General features: G+C 45.7%; 2 protein-coding genes across 3 annotated transcripts in view; both read right to left on the reverse strand.

Annotated features, from left to right (window-relative positions):
- spock1 (SPARC (osteonectin), cwcv and kazal like domains proteoglycan 1) overlaps positions 1-2,607 on the reverse strand; it is a 289,083-nt gene extending 286,476 nt beyond the window's left edge. Inside the window, exons 1-2 of one of the 2 annotated variants that reach the window (XM_055926788.1) lie at positions 2,373-2,607; positions 1,608-1,778 (exon numbers count right to left, since the gene is read on the reverse strand). In XM_055926788.1, coding sequence (XP_055782763.1) covers positions 1,608-1,775 — 168 coding nt within the window. In that variant the 5' untranslated portion in view covers positions 1,776-1,778; positions 2,373-2,607. The remainder of the gene's footprint in view (positions 1-1,607; positions 1,779-2,372) is intronic. The other variant, XM_055926789.1, reaches the window with a different exon arrangement.
- Positions 2,608-5,016: 2,409 nt separating this feature from the next.
- Positions 5,017-16,061, reverse strand: bicc2 (bicaudal C homolog 2). Its single transcript, XM_055926786.1, has 19 exons — positions 15,675-16,061; positions 14,264-14,310; positions 13,740-13,809; positions 13,475-13,554; positions 13,217-13,378; positions 12,993-13,046; positions 12,691-12,885; positions 11,818-12,090; positions 11,532-11,663; positions 10,978-11,167; positions 10,588-10,727; positions 9,954-10,138; positions 9,308-9,503; positions 8,867-8,906; positions 7,420-7,583; positions 6,443-6,662; positions 6,025-6,188; positions 5,724-5,823; positions 5,017-5,629 (listed from the first exon to the last, which is right to left on the reverse strand). The coding sequence occupies exons 1-19, from the start codon at positions 16,033-16,035 to the stop codon at positions 5,499-5,501; spliced, it is 2,904 nt and encodes a 967-aa protein (XP_055782761.1). The 5' UTR covers positions 16,036-16,061; the 3' UTR covers positions 5,017-5,498.
- Between the last annotated feature and the right edge of the window lie 5,047 nt (positions 16,062-21,108).

Here is a 21,108-nt window from a genome sequence, read left to right on the forward strand (position 1 = left end):
TAGGCGTGTCCCTAGCCTGCATGGTACCTCAATATGGCGTGTCCCAAGCCTGCATGGTATCTCAATAGGCGTGTCCCTAGCCTGCATGGTATCTCAATAGACGTGTCCCTAGTCTGCATGGTATCTCAATAGACGTGTCCCTAGCCTGCATGGTATCTCAATAGACGTGTCCCTAGCCTGCATGGTACCTCAATAGACGTGTCTATAGCCTGCATGGTACCTCAATAGACGTGTCCCTAGCCTGCATGGTACCTCAATAGACGTGTCCCTAGCCTGCATGGTACCTCAATAGACGTGTCCCTAGCCTGCATGGTACCTCAATAGACGTGTCCCTAGCCTGCATGGTACCTCAATAGGCGTGTCCCTAGCCTGCATGGTACCTCAATAGACGTGTCCCTAGCCTGCATGGTACCTCAATAGACGTGTCCCTAGCCTGCATGGTATCTCAATAGACGTGTCCCTAGCCTGCATGGTACCTCAATAGGCGTGTCTATAGCCTGCATGGTACCTCAATAGGCGTGTCCCTAGCCTGCATGGTACCTCAATAGACGTGTCTATAGCCTGCATGGTACCTCAATAGACGTGTCCCTAGCCTGCATGGTACCTCAATAGGCGTGTCCCTAGCCTGCATGGTACCTCAATAGACGTGTCCCTAGCCTGCATGGTACCTCAATAGGCGTGTCCCTAGCCTGCATGGTACCTCAATAGGCGTGTCCCTAGCCTGCATGGTATCTCAATAGGCGTGTCCCTAGCCTGCATGGTATCTCAATAGGCGTGTCCCTAGCCTGCATGGTACCTCAATATGGTGTGTCCCTAGCCTGCATGGTATCTCAATATGGTGTGTCCCTAGCCTGCATGGTATCTCAATAGGCGTGTCCCTAGCCTGCATGGTACCTCAATAGGCGTGTCCCTAGCCTGCATGGTATCTCAATAGACGTGTCCCTAGCCTGCATGGTATCTCAATATGGTGTGTCCCTAGCCTGCATGGTATCTCAATAGACGTGTCCCTAGCCTGCATGGTATCTCAATATGGCGTGTCCCTAGCCTGCATGGTACCTCAATATGGCGTGTCCCTAGCCTCAATATCTCAATAGGTATTTTGGTATCTAAGCAGGGAAGAGAAAAATGACATTATAGAGTTAATTTCCTGCAATTCTACACATTTTGCCATGCAGGGGAGAGGCTTATGCCTGGCCCTGAATGTCCATACTGTATCTGTCTCTCCTCTCTCCTACACACATACACTCTCTCTCTCTCACACACACTCTCTCTCGATGTGCCTCAGTGCCTTACTGAGTGAGCCGTTCGTTCACAGCACATGAGCTCCACTCTAAGCTGCTCTACCTGCTGAGTGCCCACACATTGGATTAAGGCCGCTGCCTGCCTGGCTGGGACTCTCACTCACGTACCTACTGTAAGGGTGTGTCAAGGACGGGGCTGCATACACATCTGCGTCAGTCAAATCACCCAACCATTACTAGGACTGCAACAACAAGGCATGGCCTCGTGGTCAGCCAGTCTTTCCAACATTGTTCTGGGCTACAACAGTCGTCACAATTGCCAATTTGTGAGGAAAGTTGCGAAAAACACAGTAATTATAAACTCACATCTCTGAATTTGTTCCAATATTTGTCCTTGTCGTATTGAGACACGGTGCTGAGCCATTTGTCGTTGTCCAACGCGTGGCCAATGTTTTTGTTACCAACCACGGTTCCCCCGCGCCTGCCCTCCGCACGCAGCAAGAGAGCCGCGAAAGGCAGCAGACAGAAAAGCATCGTCTGAAAAAAAGAGAGAAGGGGAAAGAGAAAATGAGAGAGAAAGTGACATTGAGGACGAGAGAAATTAAGACAGCAAGGGAGTTACATGAGCCTGCTGCCTTGATGCGCATAAGGTGGACTAGGCATAATTGTTCATACAAGTACGCGCCTACATGTAGGTTAATTCACCTGCACTTTGTCATGGATTGAAAATGTATTTAATAATGTAAATATGTCAGTATCAAAATGGACAAGAACATGATGTTATTCAATCTATTCGATTGGATTAATTTGATTGAGTAAATACCGGAGATTGCCTCTTATGAAATTGCTGCTCCTCCTAAGCTGATTATAAACATTTGGAGACATATCGCATTTGCACACCGTGGCAGATGGAGCACGGGAAACCGATTAGCTCGCGAGGCTCTCAGACGGTATAAACAGGCAATTGCCGTCTACTTGGAGCGCGCGCCTCTCTCGTCTCCTTTTACCAAACCGGGAGTGAACCAGAAATATATAGACTACATAACTCTCTCCCTGTCCTTATCATATGCATACAAATCTGTCTACACCGGTCCTAGCTCACAAACACATCCCGCTCTTCCATCCACCTACCTCAATTAGCTTGTGTCCAGCTCCTGGGGAAGACAGAGGTTTAGGGTGGGAAGTTTCTGCTGCTGTTGTCAGTTAGACGGTTTTTTTCGGTCAGACTGTAGAGTAGCCTAATTATCCACGGGACCCCCGGTAGCTCTGAACTCCGCTGTAATACTGACAGCGACCAGGAGCAGCAGGAACAAGTCTCAGCAGAACTGTCTCTCTCCCACCCTCGGTAACTCTTCCGCTCAGACTCCGCCTCTCTGATAGCGGGCTCTCTCTCTTTCCCAATCGCCCCCCCCCCCCGCTCACTCCTTCACCCTCCTCTATACCTCGCTCTCCATGTCTCCCTCCCTTCTTCCCTCTCTCGCTCACAGTTTCCCTCTCTCTTTCTCTTTGCAGTGCAGAGAGCTGGTGTGTCATTGATTTACAACGGGGGGAATGGTGCATTCACACGGGAATAAGCGGAATGTTTGTTGTATCAAGGCGAAATTTCCAGGTGCTACTACTGCCAATAAGTGGGATATTTTTGGGGGTGATGGATTATTTTGTACTTTCATGATTGATATAGTCCTACACACTTTTTCTCCACAGTTGTTATCCCGATATAACTTTTATGGTCATCATAATGCAAGCCGAGTGAATGCACTTTTGAGTATAGTCCTATAGCGTATGTCAGTGTTAGGCTACATGAAACGTTAAGGCTTCTATAGAATTGAGCACTGTGAAACTATCTGTCACTTACAATTATGTTAATTATCTGCTATAGGCCTATTTCATATAGCCTCGAGTAGTCGCCCATTTCAATATGGCCTGTGCGCGTCGCCTTCTGACTGGCGAGCGCTATTCTTTCAGCACAGCTTTCCTTTCAGAACCACGCGCCGCGCACGATGTCACTGGGGAGCAGAGAGGAGGAACTCGACTGGGGGAAAACAAAATGGTTAAAGCCTACACCACACAAATTAAAATCTTGACCTCGAAGCCTGTTCCATTGCTCCTTTTCCTTCTTCCCCTCTTATCAGGGACTGATTTAGACATGGGACACCAAGTGGGTGAAATTAATTGTCAGGTAGAACAGAAAACCAGCAGGGTCTGTCATAGCAGCCAAAGAAAAATGGGTCCGAAACAAAGCGTTTCTCTTTCACGCCTACGTGGCCTGCGGTGTAAGTGACACGGTCTTTATAATCTTTTTTATTTAACATTTATTTAACTAGGAAAGTCAGTTAAGAACAAATTCTTATTTACAATGATAACCTACTCCGGCCAAACCCTAACCCGAACGACGCTGGGGGAATTGTGCGCCACCCTATGGGACTCCCACTCACGGCCGGATGTGATACAGCCTGGATTCGAACCAGGTACTGTACGCCATTGAGATAACATGCAGGCTAGGGACACGTCAGAAGTTATCTAGGGATAACAACTATAGAGAAAAAGTGTGTAGGACTATATCAATCATGAAAGTACCAAATAATCCATCACCCCAAAAAATATCATTCTTATTGGCAGTAGTATCACCTGGAAATGTCGCCTTGAAACACGCCTCTTGCACTGAAATGCAGTGCCTTAGACCGCTGCTCCACTCGGGAGTCAGAATAAGCGGGGATCATCTCTCCCAACCCAGTCCCCCCACATCCTCTCTCATCTCTCCTGGCTCTAGGACCAGGCAGGCCGACATATCTGCACTCTGAGTGGATACGGAGTGGCTGTCACTCCCCGGGGCTATTTTCATCTGGTGCGCAGTGTGACTGATGATACATGCGGCAGCGCCACCGGTGCGATGAGCAGCAACCAGCCTGATTTGGACGTGTAAAAAAAAAAAAAAAAAAAGTGGTGCTTTTTTGCTTTGCTCTGATTTCTATGGGTCTTTTTTGTATCATTATGCCAAATGTTTATCAAAGCCATGTGCACATAGCCTTATTGAAAAAATGGCAAGATATTTCTCACTTAAAATGACACCACATCATTTCATTTTGGTATGATTAAACGCGTCAATCTAGTCTAGCAATGTCGTTTATACTCGGTCGTTGGCCCCGAGGCCTACGTGATCCCACCTAATTACCAATATTCTAAATAAATGAGAAACGACTCAAATACGGAGGCAATGGCTTCACGCCTGCTAACGGCTGATAAATGTAATTGGAACTTTTAGATGTGCGCTCAGGTGAGGAGAAACAATATTGAAAGGCGTTTCACATTACTCACGAGAATAAATCCCGTTGGGCTAGAATTCTTTTTGTTATTTTTTTTTTTAAATCTGAATGTTCATATAGCATCAACCCAACTCCTGGCTTTCCATCTAGCTCTATTTATTGTCGTTGCTGGTTGATTTCCTTCTAAAAATTGACGTATAATTAATTAGGCCTATTGACGCAATAATGAGGGGTGAAGAACGTGACTTGAACCTACAAAAAAGCACACTGTTTGTGACGTCAGTGCCATCTAGCGATGGACCTCTAACTTATTGGAACAATCTACATTTTTATTTTATTTCTTATTTAACTAGGCAAGTCAGTGAACAAATTCATATTTTACAAATGACGGCCTACAAAATATATTTGAGTTACTGTACTAATCAGGTCATTCCAACGAAGGTTTTAATTCAGATCAATTGGTTTTCCCGAAACATTTGGTTGAGTCCTCGGGTAAAAAAAAAAGAGGCGGCAAGTTTTTGGAAACGTTTAATAATCATCTCTAAATAATATCATCATACATTCTCATTTTTCCCTTGTAGGTTTATGTACAATGCATATATGTGGTTAACAGTGGACTTCAACCCGCAACACACAGAGTAGTGGAACACATGCTTGCATAAGGCACTATCTGGGGAGAAGAGAGGCCAATAGAGAAGAGAGAATGTCTGTGACAGTCCACACAGTCACATAGTTTGTATGAATGCTCAGCGTTCCTTTAGACAATACTGGAGTCTTCCCAATGCTAGGGTCCCTCTGGTCTCGAGGTTGTTGGGACAGGCTTTGGGTAAAGGCTGCTGGTGTAGGGCATGGCAGTAGGAGGAAATTGCCCCTAGACACTGATCTAAAGTCATTTTTGGATTTGCCACCAAGGTTAGGATATGTGGAAGCCAATCTGATCGGGGATCTGTATTTACAGGCAGTTCTACCCAGGTTAGGTAATGTTGTGTGGGGTTCACCAGTGGTTTCTTTGAGCAGCGGTGTCCTCATCTATGATTCGTGGGAGCCGGCCACTTGCCCCACCTTCTAGGTAACCTGGCTTCACAGCAGGCGCCTCTGACAGTTTCCTTTTGCTTTTGTTTAGGTCTGGATGGATGGAGAGAGAGAGAGATGATCTATACATAAGGTGTCCCCATTAAAAAAGTGTGTTGGTTTTGTATGGTGTTTACCGATCACTCACCTGAGATGGCCAGTAACATCTTCCTTCTCGCTCCAAACGTGGACACTCCCACCTCTTTCAGATCCTCGTCAGACAGAGTCAGGAAAGTCTGGAAATCAATCTGCAGAAATAGGGGCATGAAAACACAGTTACTCAGACAGTACATAGATGACTGGATGCTCATTGAGTCATCCTCTGTGCCACTGAAAACATCTTAGTCAGTCCTGCCTATGTAGGCTACTTCAACAGATAGAGGAATGACCTGTTTCTCTGTGAATGTGTTACTCCTATGCCCCAGGGGGCGCTAGTTGTCTGTCTGTACCTCTTGCTGTTGGAACACGTCGACGTACTTCCCCATACCGAGCTGGCTCAGGAGCTCTGGGAGATCGTCTGTAGGCTGGGGGGAGGAGCTCCGCTGGCTGGCAGTCAACGCCCTCACAGAGGACATGCACTCAAAGTAGTTACTGCAGCTCAGGAAGCTCTCCGCTAGGGGTCAGAGGTCAAAGGTGAAGAGGTCAGGGAGGAATGGGGAGAGTAGGGGAGTGACAGAAGGAACAGTTACGACAGAAAGCATAACAAAGTCTCTCTCACATCTTTCTCTAGCTCTCAGATGGAAGCCATTTAAAGCACATCTTTGATACTGACTACATTGAAGATCAGCCAGACATTGGAATTGCATTTCATTCAAAGTTCTCTTTGTAGACACATCCTCTCTGTTAGAGACACACAAAGAAACGTACAGGTTTTATCAGTTCGGGGTCTGTTTGTTGAAGACGCAAATGCCGGGAAGGACGACGTGGAGGAGAAGGAAGAGGAGAAGTTAGAGGGGGAGGAAGAGGAGGAGGAAGATGGAGAAGGGAAAATGGGGGAGAATGAAGAGGATGATCCACGTCTGTCACGCCAGTTCTCTGAATTACTGCCATTGGGCACTTTCTCCTTTGCATTCTGCGGGCCCCATGTCTACATGGAGAGAGAGAGAGAGAGCAAAAGGCAGAAAATAGAGGGAGAGAGGATGGGGGAGAGATGGGGTTTAATTGCATATATTCCGCTTGTTTATACTCCCTTCGCTTTGTTCCTCACTTTTCCTCCAATCCCCTCTCTCACTCACTCTCTCCTCTCTCCCTCCCTGAGGATGAGTGGATGAGACAGGGTGGTAATTGGTGCTCACAGTTTCTCTCCGGCTCTTGGCATTTCTCAGTGCAGGAAAACCAGTCGAGCCAAATAACACTGAGAATAATCATATTCCTAAACAAACTCTCACCCAGCTCAATGCCTCTCTAAGCTCGCAAAAAAATTACAATCAGGCGGAACACAGATACTCACTCCTAAATCCCCTGGCGCAGAACAACACAGAAGTCATCAGACAGTTCCCACTCGTATCTGTTAACCCAAATTAGCGTGGTGTTCAGTGGCTGTCCACAGAGCATTTAGCGAGGCCAGCTGCTTGATGGCTGATAAACCAAGAGGACAGGTCACCAATACAGCCCATTGAAAATGGATCGTTGGTTGATGTAAAAGCAGGTAAGATGATAACCCTAGTACAGGTGAAAAAGCATCACAGGTGATGTTGGTTTAATGCTGGTTTAAACCATTCGGGCCAATTTTCCCCAGGTAATCTAATAGTAGCTAGTAAGGTGAGCTGTACCTGTTGCTATCCAGGGTTTGTCAGGTAGGGTTTATAGGGATTCTAGTACAGGTAAGATATTAGCAGTTGTACCTGTTGTTGTTGGCCAGTGTTTGCCAGGTAAGGTTTGTAGCTGCGTCGGCTGACGTTGCGTAGCTCCTTAACAGCCTCGGCAGGCATGGACTTAGAAAAGCCCAGACCACTCCAGGTATCAGTGGGGGTCCGAACCTCTGTCACCACCGGATTCCTCTGCATGGCTGGGAGAGTAGAGATAAAATACATCTCACACACACACACGTAGGCAGCGTTAACACAGGACGCCCCATTCTGATTTTTTTGGGACAAATTATTGTCTCAAGATCTGATCTGATCTGATTGTTCAAATGACCAGTTATTGGCAAAATATCAGAATTAGACTGCCTGTGTAAACGCAGCCATAGACAGATCAGATGGACACACAGACAAAAACAAACACACACATAACTTACTCTAAGAAACATACACACCAAGTTATAAATATAAATCACTCACAAGCAGACACAGTGGTTTAATTGGTAAGCCGTGGTTGTCAGGTGTTGAATAATGCAGATAGAGAACAGTGTTTAATTGTATTTCATTTAACAGTGTTTAATTGCACTGAATACATAATACTTAATGAAGAATCTCATAGGCATAGACGTTAAACACATTGAAATTAGTGTGAGAGTGTGTATTACAGGATCCATGTAGGAGTGTGTGATGTGTAAAAAAAACAGGGTGTGTGTGCGTGCGCACGTGTGTGTGTGTGTGTGTGTGTCTAGCTCTCATAGATAGACACATGAGTATCGTAATGACCACGAGGCAGATGGCTCATTCAAACTGCTAATTCATAATCCCATAAAGCAACACTGAGGGAATTTAGAACCATTTGGCTAAAGATCCTCAGAATATCCCTCATTTTGAATGATGGTAAAGAGAGTGTGTGTGTGTGTGTGTGTGTGTGTGTGTGTGTGTGTGTGTGTGTGTGTGTGTGTGTGTGTGTGTGTGTGTGTGTGTGTGTGTGTGTGTGTGTGTGTGTGTGTGTGTGTGTGTGTGTGTGTGTGTGTGTGTGCATGTGTGGTTGTGTGGCTGAGAGTGTATCAGACACTAGAGTGTGTACATTCAGTGGGAGTAGCAATGATCCTCTATCTAACTTTGGCACGGCGCAGCCCATAAGTGCATCCCCTCCATCACCTCTCTGGCAATGTGCAGCACGTAAATAGGTCCTCTCTCTCAAGGCTCTGGCTCATTAATGGGTTCCCTCCGTCACTGATCTGAATAACAAACACGAGCTGCCTCGTCTCTCAATAACAGACAGTGGCAAGTGACCCATCCCAATGATATGCGATGAAAGCTAATTTGGCCAGGTGCAGCTGCTAAATGGGTCCCTCTTGGAAGGACTCCTCTGCAGGTCCAAAAATACATTTCTGTGTGACTGAACCCTGGACAAACCAAAATTATGTTTTTAATGAGCTGGGCTTCTGATCACACAACAAGGCAGAAGCATTTAAAAAGGTCTAACCTCTAGTTGCCAGCAGTTTCTTCATCTCATAGTCATAATCCTGCAGAAACAGGAAAAGGTGGACAAAGCCAGTAAAATAAAGGAGACAAATGCAGTTATGTTCGGACCTGATTTACTGAGAGAACAGAACAGAAGATGACTTGACCTAGCGCGTCCTGCCATTACCGCGGAGATAAACATGTTATCCCCACGGTAACCTTTGGTTCAGGGGCACCAAGTGGACAAATAAGGGCAAAAACAACAACTACCACAAACACAAATTCTTCAAATTTGATTTTGTAAGACTCAAAGAAAGAGGTCAAATCAGTTGGTGAGACAGTCTACAAAGTCACACCGTGTGACACATAATATGCTCCTCTATATTTCTCATTCGTTTTTTTTTTGAAGTTCTAGCTGCAACAAACCTGTTAACAAATCATTTGTAATCAGAGGGAGTCTCACCTCGTTCCTTGACACATCAGTGAGAGTGTCCTGAGACGGAGTCAAATCCCTCATCAGGCTGTTCCGTCTAGTGTCACTCCTCTCTCCCCCAATCTCTCTCAGGCTGTTCCGTCTACTATCACCCCTCCCCCCTTCCATCTCTCTCAGGCTGTTGCGTCTCTCACGCCGTCCTCCCTCCATCTCTCCGTCCAACAGTCTGCAACAGAGCAGCGGCAGCGAGACCAAGGTCAGGTCTGAGCCACAGAGTGTGAAAGCTGTTTTGTAGGACTCACTTAGCCAAGTAGCTCTCTCAACTAATCCAAGGGCAGTAAGGAACATTGAGACATGATACTGGTGAGAGGGAATGAATAAATGCAATACCTGTACCTTTCTGACATCATTATTTAGAATGAGTGTTGCTAAACTGCAAAAAATAAGCCTGCGGTCCCAAATTCTCTTGTTATTTTCCAGAGGCAATATTAAAAAACAACAAAAGGCTAAACATCTACTAAATTAAAATAAAAATGCAAATGTTTTGTTTTATAGTTTTTCATTCCCTTCTGAAAAAAACAGGGGCTCCTATCTAACATCCAATCCACAGATATTTGGGCCTATCCAACCAAAAAACTTAATGTCACAGTAAACTCCCTAGTGTGAATGTGTTCACCTCATGACCTGGCCTGTTGAGTGGCGTCTCCCCTGGTTGAGGAACCTGCACACTTCAGGACCCTGGAGGCTGCTCCTCCGACTCATCATCCTGACCTGGCTCATGACATCACTCAGCTCTGATGTCATCGAACCAGGGCTCTCGTCCTCGTCGGACAGGCCGGACGGATCCTCGTTTTCTGGGATCTGGGTAAACAGAGGTGATCTCATTGGTCAAACCTGATCCTACTGATCCAATAGCACCACCCATAGGACAACTGCAGAATCAAATCCCCTGCAGGGAAACGCCTTACTACTATATCAATCACAGGGGGTTGGTGGCACCTTAATTGGGGAGGACAGGCGCATAGTAATGGCTGGAACAGAATGAATGGAATGGAATTGAACTCATCAAACAAATAGTTTCTATGTGTTTGATACCATTCCATTCACTCCGTTCCAGTGATTATTATGAGCAGTCCTCCCCTCAACAGCCTCCTGTGGTATCAATCCATTATATCGCTCACTCTCTCAAATTCTCACAGTACTTCACGGAGTCTAGTACGAGAGGGTTAAATGTGGTTGTTTTTTGTAGTGTTGCATGTTAGTTATGTGGATTAATACTGGGATCTGACGGTGTCCCGATCTCTCCACACCTTCTCCAGTTGCCTGCTCTCTTTCCCCTTCAGTCCCATCCTCACGTCCTCAGAGGGCGGAGTCAGGCCTGGTGGAGGTGACGGGTGGGGTTTAGATTGGGAAAAAGAGCCAATCACAGCCTCAGTGGTGGGCACTGAGCCTACAACAAATGGAGATCAGATTAGAGATTAGAATAGGACAGGTGAAAACAGTGATACGTAGATGAAAAGACACTAACACACACACACACACACACACACACACACACACACACACACACACACACACACACACACACACACACACACACACACACACACACACACATACACACACACATACACACACACACACACACACACACACACACACACACACACACACACACACACACACACACACACACACACCATGGTCGGAGAGGCGGAGTTGCTGCAGCAGCATGTTGAGCCAGTAGTTGGTCAGCCCGTTGCCGGCCAACCTAGGGTCAGAGTTTATCTTGGGTGTCATGGCGACCTCGCTGGACTCCAGCCCTAGCAGCAGCCTCCGAGCCTCGTACAGACTGGAGATGTTCCTCTCCAGACCCTTTACCACCACTGACTGGGAAATGTAGTCCAATACACAACACCATGTCATACGAACCAGGAAATGTAGTCCAACACACAAAACAATGGGAGAATCTCAATTGCATACTCCTCATGTCCTCTATCCTCTCTCCTCTCTCCCCACCTCCTTCTCAAAACCCATTGGAAGCGATGGTCAGAGGGGAGGGACCGCTTTCTCATCCAAGGGATTTTGAGAAGGAGGCGAGGAAAGAGGACGCGAGGAGTATGCAATTGACATTCTCCCCATGTTATACAAACCAGGAAATATAGTCCAACACAGTACAATGCTTCATCAGACACTAAAGTACCAAACATTTAGCAATAATTTGACTATAACACTTGCTATAGCACTATTGTACCTTGGCAGTCTGTTTGACTTTGGGTTTGACGCTGATGAAAACCCCCAGACTCTGCATCATCTGAGCCAGTTTACGAGGGTCTGCCTCCCCATCCTCACGCATGTCAAACATCAGACACACAGGCAGACAGTCCTGTAGAACGACAACAGAGGGTTTTCTTACGGGTCCTCTCTTAGAAAACTCTCCACGGTGAACAAGGTTCCACTTTTACCTGTAATCTAATTGTCTGTCTGGTTGAATCAAATAATCCATCAAAATAAAAACGTCAACTTTGACCGCTCCTCACCATGAGTTGCTGCCTGGCCAGACACACTCCGTCTGGGCTTCCCTGGATGAGCAGTGAGGGGGGGTTCTGTGGGGCGCTGAGGTCTGGCAGAACTATCTGGGTCTGGGTCTGGTGCATGACCCCCATGAAGTGGGCTCCGTTCTGCCCCAGCAGGAAGAGGTGCTGCTGGGAGGTCACGTCCAGCTGGGTGCTGACCACCCCCATGACCCCACCCTGACCCCCAGCCCCGAGCTCTGACCCCAGCAGCAGCTCCATCAGCACACACACTGCCTTCTGTTAGGGTTCAGAGGGAGAGAGAGAGAGAAGGAGAGAGACATAATATGACATTTGGAATGTCTTTATACTTTTGAAACTTGTGTTTAATGTTTACTGTACATTTTTTATAGTTTATTTCACTTTTGTTTATTATCTGTTTCACTTGCTTTGGCAATGTAGACATATGTTTCCCATGCCAATAAAGCCCCTGAAATTGAAATTGAATTGAAATTGAATTGAGAGAGAGAGACAGAGGGAGAGAGAGAGAGAGACAGAGACAGAGAGAGACAGAGAGAGACTGAGAGAGACAGAGACATAGAGAGAGAGACAGAGAGAGAGAGAGACAGAGAGAGAGAGAGACAGAGAGAGAGAGAGAGAGACAGAGGGAGAGAGAGACAGAGGGAGAGAATGTGTGCATATATAGAATCATATTAAATTAATATTCTATTTCAAGTGGAGGTTTCTCTTTATGAAAGTAAGTGTGTGTGTGTGTGTGTGTGTGTGTGTGTGTGTGTGTGTGTGTGTGTGTGTGTGTGTGTGTGTGTGTGTGTGTGTGTGTGTGTGTGTGTGTGTGTGTGTGTGTGTGTGTGTGTGTGTGTGTGTGTGTGTTCCACTGACCTTGATGGCGACGGAATTGCCCTGCAGTGCTCTAACCACACAGCAGCTGCTGTACAGTCTGGGCTGGGCCCTAAAGCTCACACTGACCCCCAGAGCCTGCGCCACCTGCTGGATGACCGGCGACGCAGCATCCGGCAGGGCCTGGGTCACCAGGGTCACTGGTAGGTCAAAGGTCAACACCAGCGGCTGAAGGTCCTGAGGGACACAGAAGAGGGAAGGGTGAGAGGTCATGATGGTGTATAGATCACATGCACAAAATAAAGATGAAGGCAACCCATGCATTAAGGTGGAGAGACACCGACTCGTATCCTCTTCCTGGCTGCCTCCACCCCTTGGACAGGCCCAGCGATGGACACCTGGACAGGGGAGGCAGAGAGAGGGGAGAGACAAAATAAGATTGCTTAAGGACAATAACTAACAGGCAGTACCTGGTTGCTAAGGGACAATATCCAGTTACTAAGGTGCTGTACCTGGTTGATTAGAGACAGTTGCTAAGAAACTGTTCTGGGTTACTTGGAGACAGTACCTGGTTGCTCTTTTCTCCAGTGACGTTGTGGCGGTTGGAGTCGGGGAAGTGGATGTGGCATGATGTCATCTCCATCACCTTCTTGATGTTCCCGCCCCCTTTCCCGATCACATGGGAGTGTTCTGTGTGGGCCACATCCATCTTCAGGGTCACCTTGTTGACCTGGCTCAGGAGAACATGGGTTTAACTAACTGTGTTCAGTTAGTTGACTTAATTACATGTGAGGTATTTGATTATACCTCAGTTTAGGACACTTACCTTTGTCTCCAAAAGTTCTAGAATTTTCTTTTTGGCCTCTAGAACATTAGCTCTTTTCCCATCCACTTTCACATGGGGGTCTGCATTATCGATACAAGAGACAGGATACAAACATTTAATCTAAAAGACATAGTAGCAGGCAGACTTTGTTAAATCTTTTGTATAATATTGAATATCAAGTTGTATAGGAGATTGAGACAGATTGAGACAGCTTGTTTGAGTATGGAGGTGTCAGGTGTTCTAGATCAGATAGAGGTAACATCACCTTTCTTTGACTTGGCTCCTATTTTCAGCTTGGATGGCCATTTCACCTGGGTGTTAGTTTCCACCATCACCTGCAAGACAACATGCCAGAAAAAACAGGTGTCAATATGTGAGTGAGACAGAGAAACGAAGGAGTCCGAAAGACAGGTGTTTAACCACGAGAGTAACACCAGTCCATACATCCCACACACACACACACACACACACACACACACACACACACACACACACACACACACACCAAAACACGTCCTATTCAGAGAAGACAATACTTAATTAGCATCTCAAAGAGGTTCATCGCCGTAACAATGACAAATTGCTGAGAAACAATGTCGACAGTCAGTCTGTGACCTTTCATGTTCTCTATACAGATTTCCTCTGGTAAATCTGTAGACTTTTAATTGCATGTAGTTTCATTTCAGTGAGTTATTTCCCACATTATATGAATGTCTGCCTATCATTTGATTTATTTTATCTCCATCCTTTATTCTCAGTGTCAGTGTGACCTTCGTTCTGCATACTTACTCTCTCGAAGAACTCTTCACCTGTAAGTCCCTCTCCATGTCTCGGGGCTGAGAAAACAGAAAGAGAGGAGAGTGAAAGAGAAGAGAGAGACAAAAAGAGAGAGTAACTTATTGCACATAATCGGAGGTATAAAGATATACAAACACACATTCATCTAATATCAACAATAATCAGACAGGGTTACTGGTTAATGGTTTGCTTGTGTCTAAGCAACACTTTTCTTCAAAGACAGAAGAATGTGAGATCTAAGGGTCAACATTTAAACAGGGAGAGTTGAAATTTGCAGAGAAGAGGGGGGACGAGGGCTGGAAGGTAAACATTTTTTAAAAGGCCATCGCTTCACAATGACATTTAGAGGGTGAGGGGGGAGCCCCCATAAAAAGCCCCCCGTCCTCTGATCGCCATGGGTTACGCTCCCCCGAAACTGAGGAATGGGCGAGCGAGCAGCATGGGGCGGAGAGAGAGGGAATGGGGGGCACCAAAAGCCAGCCCCAGAGACAGCTAATCGCGTCAAAAGTATTTCACTGACGCATGGACCCCCTACCCCACCAGAAATTAAATAACAAACAGTGTCACACTCAATAAATTGATGGAAAACAACTAGGAGGCCTATCCCTCTATAGTTATTATTCACACCCTAACGTCCCAGATCTCAGTCCCAACACAGCATGCTAACTAACACTTAGGGGAAAGAGAATATGATGTTTATCAAAAACTGGCTGGCTGGCACAGTGTGATTTGCGTGGCTTATTCACAGGACTACCCATGCAAACCCCCATTCTCTCTCTCTATTTTACACACACACACACACACACACACACACACACACACACACTCTATGAACAACATGAAGCCGCTCAGATACTCAGATTCTTCCACATCAAGGCTGAGGTAGAGAAGTAACAGCCTCTAATTCACTACTCCTGTCAGAGTTTCCACTGTAACACAGGGGAGGAAGTTTGCCACAGACCTGCCTCTGCACTGATACCCAACAGAGACAGACACCTCCACGCTATTGTCATGACAGAATGGGAATGATGATACTACAGCAACCCTGCCTGAGCCTCACGCCTGTGAATGCACAAGCAACCTTATCTCATAAATCATCAAGGCAGAAACTTTAACCATGCTTAACAACAATGACGACAGCTGCTTAATGACCTGGCAATTATATACGGAGGTGCTGTGCCAGACAGATGCTAAGAGCTCCTCGGGATTCACATTATGCAGAAGAACCGTGGACAGCATTACAATTACTGTACTGTGAAGTCAAACGTTTTTCTGAGTCAACTCAGGTAACCGTACGAATTTATGGAACGCACTTGCGCGATTCAATCTTGGTCAATTTATGACCACACTGGAAGTCAATGCATAACCACAAGACCAAGTCTCACCTGTTCAGCAAACTTACCATACAGCATGGCCTCCAGTTTCTTCCTATCGATACGGAATCTCTCCTCAACCCATTCCGGGTCCGAATGTTCACCTACCACAGGCTCTGGTCCTGGTCCGGAGTTACCTCCTTCCTCCTCGTCCTCATCCTCCTCTTCCTCTCTGTCGCGGTGGGACGGGGATGGGGAAGGAAAAGGGGTCTGAGATAGAGACTGGTCCTGGTTTAGGATGGGTCCAGGACTGGGTTCTAGACTACATTCTAGTCTTGGTTCTAGGTGAGGCTGGTATTGTTCTAGCTGGCTCAGGATGGGTTCTGGGCCGGGTCTGTGTGGTTCTATCTGGGTAGGGAGAGGAGACCTTTCCTCCGTTGTGGTGGCCATAGTAAGACTGAGAATCTGTCAGTGTGTCCAAGGAGACGGAGAGAGAGACAACGGAAGAGAAACACCCCCTCTGCCCCCCATAGCCCCCCTTACATCCCCGCCTCCACACACACACACACACACACACACACACACACACACACACACACACACACACACATTTCAATAGGCCATAGATAGAACATGAGGAGGGGCATAGGTGGCTCATAAGAGGGGTTATAATAATACTCTATGCACTAATCCAGATGTCCTACTTTGAGGATATGACACTGGCAACACAGACAACGTCAGAAGACCTTTGAATACCAACTATACATAGGCAAGCAGACACACACATTCCATCCTGATCAGAGATGCATTTTTCTACAGAAATGAAGTGAACCCAAAGTGCCACCTCTTGTACTGAGGGTCCCCCCGAAACCTGAATGAGAGGAAGAGGGCTTGAGATTCCTGAGATGGGGGGGGGGGGGTCAGGGGGTTTGGATGGGTGTAGGGACTGGTTGGGGAAGGTTGAGGGGTGGGAGGGATGGGGGGACCTGGGCGTTGAGGAACAATGCTGGGGATAAAAGAGCCGCTCCGCTAACAACCAGCTCCAGCTCTGTTTGCCAGAGTTGCCTGGCAACCTGTTTGTTTACGAACAAGCAGGTGGTGAGAAAGTCATAAACTTCAGCACAGAGGAAAGATGGGTAAAGAAAAGAGAAAAGTGACAAAAAGAGGAAAAATCCCCACTGCATTTCATACCGCTACCTGCCCTTTCCCTGTCCCCCAATCTCCATCCCCAAAAACAGTGTCACAGGAGACAAACTTCAGAACTCAAACTGGGGTAAAACCAAGATGATTTGTTAAACACTTATGTGGTTACTACATGATTCCATATGTGTTATTTTATAGTTTTGATGTCTTCACTATTATTCTGCAATGTAGAAAATAGTCAAAATAAAGAAATACCCCGGAATGAGTAGGTGTGTCCAAACTGATGACTGGTACTGTATATAAAGTGTAGTATTGGGATGCATACTCAAAATTCTCTATATCTGACACAGTATCTTCTTTTCTTTAAGCCCATAACCATGTGAGTGAGGTGTATAGTTTTGTTTCAAAGTAGATTTGTTTAAGACTACCAAGAAACACTGTGTGACCCTGATTTTAGCCCACTGCAGTAAAAGGTTCAAACTAGGATGATTCGCCTGAGGAAAACTAGGCAACTCTGACGTACATCATCCCCATGGAAACTGTCTGGTTACAAGGATTTATAACTCGTTGATTTTAAGTTAGATTAAACTTGACTTCACAGTTCCAGCTCCTCTGCAACTCTGTGAAAGAGTATGAGTGTCTTCCAGTAAGAATGGTGCGTCACTGTTAACCCTGGAACAGCAGCAAAGAGAAAAGCTAACCAACACACCAGTCTCCTAGGGCCAAGGGGCCTGTTGTTTCCAAGGGTCCCTAATCCCTGCCAGGAGACCCAGTGTTCAGGAATGGACCCTTTGTATGTGTCAGACACTAACACCTGCAAAATTATGACATGCATGCACTATGCGTGTGTGGGTGTGTTTTTATGTGTGTGTGTGTGTGTGTGTGTGTGTGTGTGTGTGTGTGTGTGTGTGTGTGTGTGTGTGTGTGTGTGTGTGTGTGTGTGTGTGTGTGTGTTTGTGTGTGTGTGTGTGTGTGTGTGTGTGTGTGTGTGTGTGTGTGTGTGTGTGTGTGTGTGTGTGTGTGTGTGTGTGTGTGCGTGCGTGTGTGTGTGTGTGTTCCAAAAAGTCTGTTAAATATCTGCCCCGAATTAAGATTCAAAAGGTATCTGCCGAAAGAATCGGGTGTCAGCTTTGACATGACAACTTGAGTTTGGGAAAAAAAAAAAAAATTTTGGTTATTGAATTACAGTAAGTGAAGTGGATTTACACCCGGTAACAGAGTTACGGTAACGGAATTACATCATGCGTCCTTGATCTGTTAATGCTACTTATGGAAATGAATGTCATTCTCGTCATGGCGATGTATCCTGAATAGGTACAGAAAGGTAGAAATACGCAATATCATCCTTTGCATGTATGGCTATTATTCTAAATGACCTCCGCACACAAACAAGACCCCATTTGTAAAAAAGGGACAGCAGGGACTAAGATAAACTCGCTTAATGTCAGCTAGACAATGACGACACTGTTTTGCAGGAGTTTTATTGAATCCATGTTGATGTTTTCGATGGTGGCCTGGTTTGGCAATCTTAATGTAGGCGACAAAAACAGGCTAGACAGGGTGGTGAAGGAGGCCAGCAAGGTCATCAGGCTGCAACAGGCACAGCTCTCAGAGACATCCAGGAGGCAAGTGGTGAGAAGCGTTAACAATCGGTGAATCTTGAACCAGCCCCTAGCCCCGACCAACTCACTCAGAGGGCCCTCCGTCGTTACTGTTGCTGAGGACACTCCCAGAGGGTGACTTCAAGAGTGGCGAGGGGATCAAATAGAGACTCTAAAAGTCTAAGCTGTTGTGGTGGGGGGGGGGGGGGGGCTAACTAAGCTAACATCTGGAATTGTTTTAAGATGATCCTAGCATGGATCATTTAGCTATTTGATTTAGAAGTTTAGGACACCTGTAAGTATAAAAAAAAATATATATATACAAACATTTAATTTAATAAAATATTGAATTTGGCCTTTACTATTATAGCACATAGAAATGCAGTGAATAATCAATCAAGTTTATTTTATATAGCCCTTCGTACATCAGCTAATATCTCGAAGTGCTGTACAGAAACCCAGCCTAAAACCCCAAACAGCAAGCAATGCAGGTGTAGAAGCACGGTGGCTAGGAAAAACTCCCAAATAACACATTGATAGGCAGAAAAGACTGTAAAAAAAGAAGTCATAAGGAATATGGTTTTGAAGTCTGTCCTATATCTAGGAGATATAAGAAAAATATTAGGTTTTTTGGACACATATTTAACTCCTTATTTTTGTTGCCACAAAGTTCCCTCCATACTTTCAAACGAGTCCCGTGACACTAGTGGGGGTGTTAGAGCAAAGACGGCAAACACCACCATGTTCATGAGTATATCCCCTTTCCATAGAGTGGTCATAACAGTTTCCAGAGGTTTTTGTGAAAAGACCAATTTTTGGGATGTCTCATGGTTTGACAAACACTGCTGTAGCTCGGCCACCTTCAGTCGCAGATGCGGAAGGCCAACATGATATATCTAGCTTAAACTGACGGATTTTGACGGGGATTATTATGTTACTTAGACTGACGCATGGGCACGTCAATAGACTCTTAAGGATTAGAAACATACTCTAGTATTATGTTAAATAAAAGCAACACCAAAATGGCACAATACATTATTTATCCATAAATCTCTATTGGGCACGAAATAATCTGAAACACAACCAAACAAACAGCAAATGCATCTAACAAGTTTGTAGAGTCACACGCTTGATGTAATCATTGCGTGCTAGGAATATGGGACCAAATATTACACTTTTGACTACTTTAATATACATACGTAAATTTGTCCCAATTCTTTTGGTCCCATAAAAAGGGGGGACTAGGTACAAAAAGTGCTGTAACTTCTAAACGGTTCTCCCGATATGAATGAAAATACCCCTTAAATTAAAGCTGACAGTCTGAACTTTAACTTCGTAGTCATTGTATCATTTCTGGAGTACTGGAGTACAGGGGCAAAACAACAATAACAAAAATGTCACTGTCCCAATACTGTTGGAGCTCACTGTATTCCATATGTTACACGAGTTGTGCCTCGAAATCAGACAAACAAATACAGCCAAGCACGACTCCAACGCCATCATTAAGTTTCCCAATGACACAACGGTGGTAGGCCTGATCACCGACAACGATGAGACAGCCTATAGGGAGGGGCTCAGAGACCTGGCAGTGTGGTGCCAGGACAACAACCTCTCCCTCGACGTGATCAAGACAAAGGAGATGATTGTGGACTACAGGAAAAGGAGGGCCAAGAACACACCCATTCTCATCGACGGGGCTGTAGTGGAGCAGGTTGAGAGCTTCAAGTTCCTTGGAGTCCACATCACCAACAAACTAACATGGTCCAAACAGTCGTGAAGAAGGCACAACAATGCCTATTACCCCTCAGGAAATTGAAAAGATTTGACATGGGTCCTCAGATCCTCAAAAGGTTCGACAGCTGGACCATCGAGAGCAGCCTGACTGGTTGCATCACCGCCTGGTATGGCAACTGCTCGGCCTCCAACCGCAAGGCGCTACAGAAGTTAGTGCGTACGGCCCAGTATATTATTGGGGCCAAGCTTCCTGCCATCCAGGACCTCTATACCAGCCAGTGTCAGAGGAAGGCCCTAAAAATTGCCGGACTCAAGCCACCCTGTGTCACGTTCTGACCTTTATTTTCCTTTGTTTTTGTCTTTAGTTATTTTGGTCAGGGCGTGAGTTGGGGTGGGCAGTCTATGTTATGTGTTTCTATGTTGAGGTTTGTCATTTGGCCTGATATGGTTCTCAATCAGAGGCAGGTGTTTTGCATTGTCTCTGATTGGGAACCATATTAAGGTAGCCTGTTTTCACTGTTGGTTTGTGGGTGATTGTTCCTGTTTTTTTCCTGAGTTCACTAGTTCGGGACTGTAGCTTCATTGGTTTTTCGTCTGTTTATTGTTTTTGTTCATATTGAGAAGTATTCTAATAAATTATGGATACGCTTCTACCAACGGAAGACGTTACACCCTGCTGCTACTCGCTGTTTATTATCAACGCATAGTCATTTTACCCCTACCTACATGTACATATTACCTCAATTACTTTGACTAATCTCTACCCCCACACATTGACTCGGTACCGTGTATACAGATTGTTTTGATCATGCGGACAGGTATATGTTTCGGGTAGCCTCTGAGAATAACATGTAAACATGGAAACGGTGACTGAATTCATCAGGAAGTGTATAGGGGATGTTGTTCCAACTGTGACTATTAAAACCTACCCAAACCACAAACTGTGGAAAGATGGCAGCATTCGCGCAAAACTAAAAGCGCTAAATAATGCGTTTAACCACGGCAAGGTGACTGGGAATACGGTTGAATACAAACAGTTTAGTTA

The sequence above is a fragment of the Salvelinus fontinalis genome, chromosome 6 (genome assembly GCF_029448725.1).
Source record: "Salvelinus fontinalis isolate EN_2023a chromosome 6, ASM2944872v1, whole genome shotgun sequence".
NCBI classification, from domain to species: Eukaryota; Metazoa; Chordata; class Actinopteri; order Salmoniformes; family Salmonidae; genus Salvelinus; species Salvelinus fontinalis.